The 13,902-nt window shown below is 33.0% G+C and overlaps 1 protein-coding gene across 2 annotated transcripts in view; it reads left to right on the plus strand.

Annotated features, from left to right (window-relative positions):
- LOC149535354 (3'-5'-exoribonuclease family protein) overlaps window positions 1-12,372 on the plus strand; it is an 83,183-nt gene extending 70,811 nt beyond the window's left edge. For both annotated transcript variants that reach the window (XM_089803707.1, XM_089803708.1), the window contains exons 7-8: window positions 11,544-11,845; window positions 11,977-12,372. In XM_089803707.1, coding sequence (XP_089659833.1) covers window positions 11,544-11,845; window positions 11,977-12,060 — 386 coding nt within the window. In that variant the 3' untranslated portion in view covers window positions 12,061-12,372. The remainder of the gene's footprint in view (window positions 1-11,543; window positions 11,846-11,976) is intronic.
- The last annotated feature ends 1,530 nt before the right edge of the window (window positions 12,373-13,902 follow it).

The raw sequence follows: 13,902 nt of genomic DNA on the forward strand, positions 1-13,902 counted from the left end.
TGTATTGAAGCCGGAATGAACAAGGAAAAAGTGATAATAATATATGGAAGTTGAGAATGTGATTTCTTGAATGTCCCGTCTTCCGTGATCTCAAAATATAATAAGGATTAAAAGGGACTCTTTGGCTTCCAAGAAGCCGTAACATAAAAGAATGTCTTGGCTCTTGGATGCCAAGTAAATGAGCCAAGTGTCAATCGGTTTCAAACAAGACAAGAATATAAAGATGGAAGAAGATTGAAGGTTATAATTCGAAAAATATTATAATTTATATTTATATACATACATGTAAATATATTGGTGAGGTGGCATCATTTTATTATAAGAAAATAATATGATGGTGTCACTTCATTTTTATATCTATGTGTACGTACATAGATATATACCATAATAATATGGTGAAAGATCATTCAAAATCCTTTGAGGTACATATTATATTTTAATTAATTTATTTTATGTTTTAAATCGTTTTTTTAATAGCTCATGCGGTTCCATCGATTGTATTCTGATGTTCAAGTTGCTAGGTCCACAATCATGGTGATTCACGATTCATACCCATTTTCTCAGTGATGGTGATGCTCCTGTGCCCAATTCTTTTCTGACAATGCTTCCACCCCTTTGACATGCTTCCTACAAGGAAATTCTCCGCAGTTAAATCATATTACCATAACAAGTTATTTAATCATAAATAATCATAACGGCTAACCGCCTTTTCAATTCATGAATTCATGATAATTAATCACTAGCACGTTATCTTCATATGAAATTATAATGACTAACCTTCTTACCATTTGGCAGGATTATAACAAATTTAACTGTCAACTGACTTCATGTGAACTTCAACGACTATATTTTAAATTAGGTCAAAAATTGGGATGTAACAGTGATAGTATTAATAACCTCGTTTAAGAGGAACTGGTTAATAAATTGAAGTTAGAGAGAAGGAAGCATCTACATCCCTAACGGATTGCTTGGTTGCAGGACAACACAACTCTGGTCAATGAGCTATGTCTGGTAAAGTTCAAAATTGGAAATTATCATGATGAGGTATTTTTTGGTATTATACCTATGGATGTTTGTCATCTATTGTTAGGGAGACCATGGCAATTTTATCATCATGCAATGCATGATGGGTATGCAAACACCTATTTCTTTGATAGAGGATGGAGTTTGGCAAAAGTTGAAATTGTTGAAAAAAAATAAAGGAAAAGGTATATAGTAATGTGATAAAATGTCTAGTTAATGGAAGGAAGTTTCTAGAAGGCATGAAGCATTAGCATATATGTTTTCTTTAATTTTAAAAGTTGATAAAGAAGTGGAAGATGTACTAGTGAAATTTGTTGATTTGTTGGATGAGTTTCAGAATATTGTATCTAATAACGTACTTGATGGATTGCTCCCAATAAGAAAGATTAGTCATCAAATGGACTTGATTCCTAGAACCAATTTGACAAATAATGCAAATGATAGAATGACTCTAACAAAGAGTGAAGAGTTGAATAGACAAGTGCAAGAATTGTTGGAGAAGGGTTGATTCAAGTTAGTTTGAGTCTTTATGCCTTACCGACAGTACTAGCACCAAAGCAAAATGAAAATGGAGGACGTGTACACAGAGTCTTAGGCTATCAATAAGATTACTATCCGGTATAGGTTTCCCTTGCCAACGATGAATGGTTTTAAGGATTTCTTGAGTGGAGTTAACTAGTTCACAAAGATAGATTTGAAGAGTGGATATCATCAAATCCTGACTAGAAAAGTAGATGGATAGAAAACAACCCTCAAGATAAAGGAGGGCTTGTATGAGCGATTATTCTTGCCCTTTTGGCTAACCAATGAATCGAGCACATTCATGTTGTGCATGAATGAGACATTAAAAGATTTTTGAGTAATTTTGCTACTGTATACTTGGATGATCTTTTAATCTTCAATAAGACATGGGAAGAGCATATGCATCTATTTGCAGGGTCTTTTGTTAAAGTTGTACCTTCAGTCGGATTGATTTGATCTGATATACATTATTGTTATTGGCAAATCATCATTTCCTATGTATACTTATCCATTTTAAATAATATATATTATTGTATATAATACATATATATATTATTGTATATACTATATATATTATAGTATATAATATATATTATATTATATATACTATAGTATGTAATATATATATTATATTATATATATATATATATATATATATATATATATATATATATATATATTGTTATACATATTACATAATAATATATTATATATATGATTATTTATATTACTAATATAAATAATATTTTAACTAGTGATGATTGATCGTAGAGGGGAGCTATTGAAAGGTGACGATCTTATCAATAGCTAGACCTGTTATCATAACAAGACTACATTAAGTTATTGTCTCAGAGTGCTGGAAGTTATGATAACGAACAAAAGGTAAATATTGTAAGGTAACGATCTTATCAATAGTTTGACCTATCTCCTAGATATGCTACATTAACTTGTAGCACCAAAATGTGTTGGATGTCTAGGAGCAAGTGTTATCACAGTTTTTTGGGCTGAATTTTGTCGGGCACCTTGATAACCAACTCATCATGGTTCTTCGGGTCGGATTTTGGTGAACACCATGAAAATCAATTTATTATGGTTCTTCGGGCCGGATCTTGCCAGACACTGTAACTTAAATCTATCATAAACCACACTTAATGCGGTATTCAAATTTTGTATTATAATTGCTGAAATTCTCTTTTTGCTAAGGAGGGAATGTTGAGAAATTTAGCCTTATAGTAAATTGAATATCATACTGAGATGATATCTCTTCATATACTTGGGGGCATAATGTGTTCTACAAGTCCTCCCTAGCTAAGATGGAGTGTTAAATTTGTAGCTTTAGTAGGATTGATTCGATCTAGTATACATTATTGTTATTGGGAAATTATCATTTCCTATATATACTTATCCATGTTAAATAATAAATATTATTGTATATACTCTATATATTTATTATATTATATATATATTTTATACATATTACATAGTAATATATTATATATATGGTTATTTATATTACTAATATAAATAATATGTTAACTAGTGATGATTAACCATAGAGACATGTCTCTTCACGAGACACGTCTCTTCCTCTCATATTTAATAAGCCTTCAAATTGCATTTGGAAAACAATCAATACATGACAATTGTTAGTACATTTGCAGCAATCTTAGAAAACAACATGGTATCAGAGCCAATTGCAAATGTAATTATATGCAATGATAGATAGACAGAAAGCAATATCTGATTTGATTAGATTGAATTATATAGTCTTCAATATCTTGCTATCCTAAAACAATTCAACAGTACATGAAAATGTTGGAGATGTCGATCATAAGTGTATTTGACAAAATATAATATGAATAATTTTCTGAATCATTGAATTTTATTCTTCACTGAATAAGTTCATAAACAATTTGATACATGCTTGCTTTGAGTCATGGAAGTAAATAGCCAATGTTTTAGAAAGATTCGATTACATTTCCGCAAGTGAGAGAGAATACATCTACCTTCTCAAGATTATGCTCAAGTAGTGTAAATATTGGAAGTAAATGAAAGATCTCAGTGTAATATCCCACAAAGCTCCTCATCCATGAGTAATATATTACAGCGATATATTGAAGCTACAAAATCGGCATGAGAGGAAATTAATTAATTTGCAATAATAGGACAATACAAATCTAGGATATTAATGCTAATCTCATGCTTTCATATTATCCATGGTTAATGGGGGGAAACTCAGAGGCAATCTGCAGACCTAGGAACATGAAAGATTCAAACAATACACAAGGTGAGATGAATAGAAAAAAAAGCAATTAAAAGAGGGCAACTTATTGGCTTGAACCATCCAAGAATCTCACATTGACACCAAATTCATACGCAGTCACCATTTATTGGACGTGCCACCATAATATAAGATTTTTATATGGCCAAGCGATCAATAGATAGTCAATGTGGGGAGCAGCAACGTTGGGGCAGATTTCTCTTCATTAGAGTATAAGGGACATTAGAGCTCCGTCGGCAAGAAGGATGATTACATGAACCCTAAATAGTATATCATTTAGTTGAATAAAATACTTGGTGATAACATTGAAAATATTAATAAATATACTTAAGACTACGAACCATAAGGCAACTGAATGATCAATCACATGAAAGCACATTTGTAGCAAAATTGTACACCATTGTTTGTATATTGTCATTTCCTGCCCACCAAAACAAAATTATATTCAAAGGGTGAACAAATGAAACCAATAAAAGAAAAACTTAGGGTGACACATTACATTTTCATCAAGGATGACCGAAACTTGTAATTTGATCCCTAAAACAAACATATAAACGAGCTAACACTCATAATTTGATCCCTTAATGGAAGACACATGCAAGGCATAGGGTATAAGAAACACTCGCATGAGGTTGATACTCAAAGGTAAATGAGATGTCAATCTCTTATGTAAAGATGGGACTTTCTATAGAGGCCAAAGAATATCTCCATATTGTAACAAAAAATAAAACACAAGGTTGACGGATGCAAGGCGGACCTATTAAGTAGAATAGAAAAATGAAGATTAGAATAACAAAAAACACTATAAACATTTAAAGAAAATGCAATGAGTTGGTGTAAAATCAAACCTATGTTTAACTCTATTGGCTGTGACCTACACACTTAATGAACAAGGGGTGGAAATAGATGTTTGTAGAATACACACGTGATGGTTTGCAAAAGCGTGGTCTTTTTCCACTTTCATGATATGAATGAATGGGTTCATTGAAATGGTTTCGAGAAATTATGTGTAAATGCATTGGCAGTTGTAAAATAAAATTCTTTATACAAGGAGGCATTGAATAACCGCGAATGTGGAGTACAAGGTCCAACACATTCCATGTCATGCAGATAACATAGAATAAAGGACTTTAATGTGGAATGAAAGAGGAGTATTCCCACATCATCAACTCATCATCACTTAACCACACAAAGCTAGTCAAGTTTGACACCATGGCAAGAATTGGAGGAAATATATTAGAACGAAAAAGGTGCCATTGCTATTACTTGGAGAATTAAAAGTGTTGCCTTAGACCATTGGGTGTTATAGAGGGACCAGAGAATGTTGCTGCCCATCTGTTGAGAATAATAAGGTAAAAGGCACCGATAAGGTATGAAGTTATGCATTTACTTTTATAATTATGAATCCTTTATTGATAATGAACATTTTCTAAATATTTAAATGTTTAATATTACATGAGATATTATAATTGAGAATATATTTGGCATTTGAATTATAATATATATCCATTCAAAATGATATTTAATAATTTGATATAAACTTTGTTAAACATAAAGGGATTCATCATGAGAGTATGAAAAGAAAAGATTGAGTATAATGTTATCTTACTTCTATTATTGAAAATATAAAATAAAGAGTTATGTTACAATCATTTATACTATTGTTAGTTGTAAGCATGAGTTAAATCACTAACATTTGAATTAATGTTAACATTCTCATTTATATTTTTATATGAGCTATTTGCCTTGATCTTTTCCTTTGAGAATGATCTCGTAGGAAAATAGGGAGATTGAGATTCAGGGGGAGACTGACATTTCAGGCAACCTTGAAAGAGAGGAAGCATATATGGGATATGATCCAGTGAACTTTTGGTGATCTTGATCATATTAATTCAGAGGGAGTAAACCATGTTGTGATAGATTCACTAATGATATAAATTTGGAATACACAGATTGCAAGATATCCATACATGTGGCACAATCATACTCGATCAATATATTAGCGTATTGTGGATGAGTTTGAGAAAATGGAAGGACATGTTCGCTTCTACTGTTAAAGCTAAATGTATGTTTGGACCTTCAATGGACGAAAAGAGCAAGTTGGAACCTAGAAAGAAGTTGTCATAATTGATACAAAATTGTTCAACAATATAAGAATGAGTGGAAATATTACATTGTGGGGGGAATAATAGTCAATGTTCCATTCCCACTTGAACCGTATTTAGAAGGGAGATGTTCCATTCTCAAATAACTAAAAAGACAATTTCTGAATCTTTGTGTGTAGATAAGTATTCTTATTGTTCACATTTATCTACTCTGTGTAGTCTCTCTCTTATTTGTAATTCTATACATACTATAAGGGTTATTTGCCTTGATTTTTTCCTTTATGGTTGAGGATATTCTTACAAGAAAAGAAGGTTGGTACTTTACATAATGCTACCTAATATTTTGCAGACTCAATCTAATGATATTAGCTCCAAAGACCTTGATGATCAAGATGGATAAAATGAGGCTCTTGAAGAAAACATCTTTGATGATTAAGATTATGAGATTCTTGTACATTAAGAGGGAGTATGACACTTCTTCTAAAGCAATGAAGGAGCTTAGAAGATTGATACTCAGAGGGACTCTAAAAATACATGTATGTGGCTGCATGATTTTGATGGGCCTACCATGAGGAAATAATGACTTATCACTGAAGGTTGAAGGATTAATATCAAATTCAAAGAGAGTTTGAGAGGCATCCTTGGGTGAAGAGAGTCTCAAAGGGAGTAACTACAGGACCTAACTTCTTAGGATCATTGTTCAGAGGGAGAAATTTTGAGATGCAATCCTTTGTGGATGATATTTTCTCTATGAGGAGAAGTTCTAAGAGAAATTCTTTGTAATGTGCTCTCCTCTATGAGAGAGAAGTTTGAGGTGAAAACCCTTGTTCCACCCTCTAGTAGCAACTATGGTGGGTCCACCCTTTGACCTGGTTCATGGTAGATATCATGTGAGTTACTATATGATGCTGTTGTGAGTATGTCATGATAAGGTGACAATCTTTCATTGATGTATATATTTAGAGGGGAGCTATTGAAAGGTGATGATCTTATCAATAGTTAGACCTATTATCATAACAAGACTACAGTAAGTTGTTGTCCCGGAGTGCTAGAAGTTATGATAACGAACAAAAGGTAACTATTGTAAGGTGACGATCTTATCAATAGTTTGACCTATCTCCTAAATATGCTACATTAACCTGTAGCACCAAAATGTGTTGGATGTCTAGGAGCAAGGGTTATCATGATTCTTTGGGCTGAAATTTGCCGGACACCTTGATAACCGACCCATCATGGTTCTTCACTAGATTTTGGCTGACACCATGAAAAACAATTTGTTATGGTTCTTTAGGCCGGATCTTGCCGGACACCATAACTTAAATTTATTATAGACCACACTTAAGGTGGTATTCAAATCTTGTATTATAATTGCTGAAATTCTCTTTTTGCTAAAGAGGGAGTGTTGAGAAATTTAGCCCTTTAGTAAATTGAATATGATACTGAGATGATATCTCTTGAAATACTTGAGGGTATAATGTGTTCTACAAATCCTCCTTAGCTAAGAGGGAGTGTTAAAGTTGTAACTTTAGTCGGATTGATTCGATCTGATATATATTAATGTTATTGGCAAATCATCATTTCTTATATATACTTATCCATGTTAAATAATATATATTATTGTATATAATATATATATTATATTATTTTGTATATATATATATATATATATATATATATATATTGTTATACATATTACATAATAATATATTATATATATGGTTATTTATATTACTAATATAAATAATATGTTAACTAGTGATGATTAACCGTAGAGACATGTCTCTTCATGAAACATGTCTCTTCCTCTCATATTTAATAAGCCTTCCATTTGCATTTGGAAAACAATCAATAAATGACAATTGTTAGTACATTTGCACCAATCTTATAAAACATCTTTGAGAAGTTAAGAGAAGATAAGTTGTTGATTAGCTTGAAGAAGTGTAGTTTTGTAAATGGTGTTAAAATGGATTTAGAGAAAGTAAAGGCTATCCATGAATGACCTACTCCAAGGAGTGCTACTGAGTTAAGATCTTTTCATATTTTGGCTAGCTTTTATAGAAAGTTTACAAAAAATTCAGTGGTATTTGTGGACCCTTAATTGAAACGATGAGAGGGGATAGAAAAGTGTTTAATTGGATTGTGGGAGCAATATGGAGAATTTATTTCTTGATAAGAAAAGTTACATGGGAACTTGTTTTGCCACTAGCAGATTTTATTATGGTATTTCAAGTAGACTGCGATGCTAGTGGCAATGCCACGGGAACTATTTTGAGTCAAGAATGTAAACCCATTGCTTATTTTAGTGAGAACTTGAATGATGCTAAAAGAAAATATTTTGTTTATGATGAGGAGTTTAATGTTATAGTTCAAGCATTGAGGAAGTTGAGGAAGTGAAGACGTTATCCTTTTCCTAGAGTTTGTTTTGTTTAGTGTCATCAAGCCTTATAGCATTTGAATAGAAAAAAAAAGTTGTATCAAAGACATTTAAAATGGGTTGAGCCTTTGGAGAGTTACACTTTTGTTTTGAAGTGTAAAGAGATATAGGATCTCTGATAGAGAACAAAAAGAATTATTTTACTGTTGCTCAACTAAAAATCTGATATGAATAATTTATATGTTCAGATCTGTTATTAATCTTGACTGATCAGAAGTGAACTAAACTAGATGTGATTATCTTCAGATAACTGTGTGACTTTAGTATGTAATATGTCTTCGATCAACTGCAGAAATGATATGATATATATATTTTCTGTTGTATAAATTATGCATGTTGTGTATTGATGATGGTTCAACAACAGCAACGGTATTATGATATAGAGGCACAAAGAGTCATGCCCACGTAGAGACATGACACCACGTGGCACAGGTGCCATGTAGGGTCATGTCCCTACGTGGACATGAGATTAGTTAATATAAACAAAGTGCCGATTCAAGCATGTTCACAATAATATGATGCTCAATTTTAATATGACCTGTGATAATAATATATAGCCCAATGCTAATGATGGGCAATTCAGCGAATTCTATCTGAAGTTTAGTGAATCTCAACTCATATATATATGCAGATAACATGCAGAGATATATATATTAGTGATACATATTATATTGATTTTCTTACAGGCTTCAATCCGACTGAAGCTATAACTTTAACACTCCCTCTTAGCAAGGGAGGATTGAATCTTTTATGTTTTATTACCTTAGTGATATTTACTTGATATGTGTACTAACATCAGACAAGTTATGTCTATCAAGAGAATAAGTTATTTGATTTCTGGCACTCCAGAATGTCATGAACTCTATCATGACAAGTATCATGACATCCGGCACTTCGGGACAACAACTTAATGTAGTCTAATCATATGATACATTCGTTATCAAGACTTCTAGCACTCTGGGACAACTTAATGTAGTCTGTCACGATAACAGGTCCAGCTATTGATAAGATTGTCACCTTTCAATAGCTACTCTTCAAATATGTATATCAATGAAAGATCGTCACCTTTCATGACATAATCCACATATGCAAAATAGTAACCATCATGAACCAAGTCAGAGGGTGAAACAAAAGGATTTCACCTCAACTTCTCTCTCATAGAAAAGAATGCATTACAAGGAATTTCACTTAGAACCTTTCCTTCATAGAGAAGATATCATTCACAAGAGATTGCACCTCAAATTTCTCCCTCTGAATACTGATTTTGGGAAGTCAGGTCCTGTAATTACTCCTTTATAGGCTCTCTTCACCCAAGGTTGCCCCTCTGAATCTAATATTGATCTTCCTATTTTCTGATGATAAGTCATTATTTCCTCATAATGTACACATGAGTAGATCCATCAAAATCATACAGTCACACACATGTTTTTCTAGACTCCCTCTGAGTATCAATCTTCTAAGCTCCTGTGTTGCCTTTGAAGAAGTGTCATACTCCCTCTTAATGTAGAAGGATACTCATAATCTCAATCATCAAAGATATTTGCTTCAAGAGCCTCATTTTATCCAGCCTGATCACAACTTCGTTGAAACTATTGTCATAAGCTGCCTAATGTACCATTCTTTTCTTCTTGGAAGATCAACTTCAGTTACAAAGGAGAAGATCAAAGAAAATAACTCATATAGTACATATAAAAATGCAAATGACAGAGAGACTATCATAAGTAGATAAATGTAATACTTATCTTGTACATCAACATCCTTGATATTAATGAATCCAGTAAAGGCTCATCACATCAAAAAATGCCTCCCATGAGGAATGAAACATTGGTTAAGATAATTATCCACTCCCCCACAATGTAAAATTCCCACCCTTTTTATGCATCACTGCTTCTCCATTAATTTCCAGCATATGAAGTTGACCATCGTTTGTTTTAGTAACCTTCACAAGATCGGTTTAAACATTGGATTATGAAACTTCTTATTGTTGTCTTTTGCTCAAAATATGCTTCCCAATTTGTTAGACTTTATTGTTATCCTATATGATTTGTAATAGTCAGCCAACCTTTTGACTTGTATGATATTCATGAATCAGATTGATGTAATAAATTTGGCAAGATTGAGTATATTTGGCTATCTTTTATAGACTAATGGTTGACCCTGGCCAAATCCCACAAGTTTATGAGTTCTCTTTTTCAACTCATTATTGGATGTTGGCTTAATGCCAAATATCATCACTATTATATCTTGTCTCTATCAAAAATTCCTTGAACTTCCCAAAGAAACACTTGATACTCTACAACATTCAAGGAGCTTCTACATTTGAACCACCTCTGGCTCACGAATCCGAATATGTTCTGAATGATTCATATGATGCTTATATAACATTGGCATTAATACATCTCTGCTGACGTGATTCTCCAATACATATATAAAATGGTTGCGGAATGGCGGAGGTGGGGGTACTTGGGTACTCAAGTACCCGGTGCTGGGACGGGTACTTCGAGGTTTGGGAGGGGGGTGCAAGTTCTCGGGTTACACTGGTCATTCCCCTCAGATAACTGTTTGGTAAAGTGTTGATGGATAAATGATGAAGATTTTGGTGAAAAACTTGTGCGGGAGGTGGATGCATAGGAAGTTCTAGGGACATGTTACCATGCTATTTTCTGGTTCCTATACAAAACATTCTTCTCTATAGATTGTTTTTCATTGTAATAATTGTACATTCTAAATTTTTTTTTTGTAGAATCATTGTTTTATTCAATATTCTATAATTAGCAACATTTTAACAGATACAATGGACAGCCCTTGTTGTATGTTGCTGCTGTCATAGCTCTTCATTAATTGTAGTTTATTTTAATTGTCTATTCAAATGTGTCTAAGGCCTTCTGTTTTCCAAGGTAAAATTTTTGTGATTTAGAGATTTATATTTTAATTTTCCACTAAAACAGGTTTCAGCTGGTCTTTGTCAAGAAGGAATGAATATTGCTGTTAAAGAAGTTCGCTTCTTTTTGTGAATGCCACTGGGTAGCATAAGAATCATGATTAGCATTTCATAGATGCAGACTGAGTAGATATTTTTGTGACCTGTTAACTTGAAAATTGTATAATTTGGGTTGCAGACTAATATCTTAAATCTTTTGACCTATATTTGCTAATCTATTCTCCTTTTTCAATGCAGTGTCTCTTCCGTCTGTTTCTCTGACTGAAGATGGAAAAGTGATTCCTGCATCTGGAGACACTGTTCAAGAAGATGAAAACAAGCATGCTAAAGTTCAAGAGAAAAGGCAGAAGCTGATGCTACAGAATATTCCCTTTTCTTTGACTTGTATGCTTTATAAGAGACATTTAATAGCAGACCCAACAGCAGAAGAAGAGTTTATTCTTCAGACAATGGTCATAGTTGTTCTTGATTCCTCTGGTCGCCTTGTCTCCTTTTATAAACCTGGTGGTTCTACTCTTGCATCTACTTCCACTGTACAGGTTTGGAATTCTACCAATTGCTTCCAGTCATCTCTATTACATGCAGTGATAGTTTGCTTTTGTTTGAAAAATGCATGGTTGGATGACAATATTATTAAGAGTTTCTCTGATAGATTTTTCACTCATGGCAGGATTGTATTGCACTAACAAAGTTCCGAGTAAAAGAGTTGCAGAGAATACTTGAGGAAGCCCTTTCTGACATGGAGTGTACTTAATACTCTAATAAATATCTTCCCAGTTCAAACATGTTTAAATGATCTGTAAGGTTCAGGTTTTTTAATTACCTCATTGAGTGGTTGTCCATATTTGAAAGCACTGCAAAACATGTCAAAATAAAGGTATAAGGATTGGGCAATATCTTATGGGCTGTACTGACAGATGAGAGCTGTTCTTATAAATCAGCTCTGGCTTTTTACGGTGGGTAAAATTGAAAATTTTTGCTACTAGAAAGTAATGTAGGGGCATTATTTTACAAGGTATAAAGTCTGTTCTACCCATTAAGTGCAATCATTAAGATTTTTGATGAATGTCGGGATCAATTTTTTGAATGCCTTACATATGTGGTGTATACTTGTTTAAACCAAAGATATTAATGCCCATGATTAGAAAGTATAAGAGGTTTTTTTCTTGTTATCCTGTTAACTGCACACCTGACAGAACTTAAATCAGTTTTCTATTTTGTCATTTTGCCTGGCAAGTGGGATTGCATTATTAATGCCAAAACATTTGGTTGATTATTGGAACGTCATTTGAAGGGTGGCATAAATGTTTTCTCATTGCTACTATCTGAACTGCATTTTTTTTTTTGTGATGGTTTGTCGGGAACCATGTGGACGAATATGGCTTACCTTGTAGAGTAGGTTTTGTTTTGCTCATATACAATTAATTGACAGCAATCTTTATGCATTTTTCTTGGCTGTGGGACTGATGCATGTTATTGTTCATTTTTATTGTAAACAGCATTTAAAGCATGGTTCATAGTCCATAGTAGTAAGGTTCGCGGCAATTCATGTGATTCGGTGATTTGATTCAAGCCAAACGATTTTTTGTGAATCGGTGAATTGAATCAGCGATAAAGGGTTTATGAAATAAGTTACTAAATTTCAAGGGTTTTTTAAATTTGCCGATTAATGGCCGATTTGCGATTCGATTCGGCCTTGCCAATTTCGATCCGATTCCGATTCTCATACTTTGGTTTATATGCACGGATTTTGCCTATAAATGTTTTTTGTAATAATTTACATCAATCTCTAGATAATTCCTTGCCAAAAGGCAGTTTAATTCAAACCTTGTAGGAAATAAAATCAAATTGCAATATAGCTCATCACAAAGTTATTGACGTTGCTAGTATTGCCAAAATGGTTGTCCGAAGTCTACATTAAATCTTCCATAGAAAGACTAGAACTTCTTAATTGATGAAAATTGTGCCTGTTTAAATCTTCTAGAATAAGATAAAAAGAAAGTTGTAGAGTGTCCACTGTTTACCAACATCTCTAGTAGAAGTAATTGAAGACCCTTGCTATAGAAGCTTGATCTGGAGCACAATAATAATGCTTTATAATTCTATTCAATAGTTCTATGAACCGTTTGTCATAGAGTACAATACATGGTTTTATATCATTGTGTTAATTATTCTTGTTATTGCAGTGGGTGCAATTGTTTCCTTGATACTATCCAAATTGTACTTATTAACATACTAGATCGTATGCATTCTATCTCTATGCATTCATTCAACTGAATAATTTCTTATCTAATATGACATTTAGTTGTGACCCCTACATCATGCATAGTGTGATGTTAAAGCCCTATGTGCTTAATGGAGGAGGTTATATGCGTTTGGTTGATCAATGTGATGGGAAAGTAACTTTTCCTTCCCACAAATGATTTGTATGTACCAAATTAGTGTCTCAATTGACGACGACTTAAAATTGACCTTGTATACGCTTAAATCAGTATGTCCCTAATGGTACATGCATGTGTACTCAATGAAAGAGGTGCATGTTTAAATAGGGAAGGGATGTGGAGGATAACAACTTGTTGGAATATGACTTCACTAG

Source organism: Cupressus sempervirens, chromosome 10 (genome assembly GCF_028749045.1).
Source record: "Cupressus sempervirens isolate cs-2001-9-10 chromosome 10, ASM2874904v1, whole genome shotgun sequence".
Taxonomy (NCBI): domain Eukaryota; kingdom Viridiplantae; phylum Streptophyta; class Pinopsida; order Cupressales; family Cupressaceae; genus Cupressus; species Cupressus sempervirens.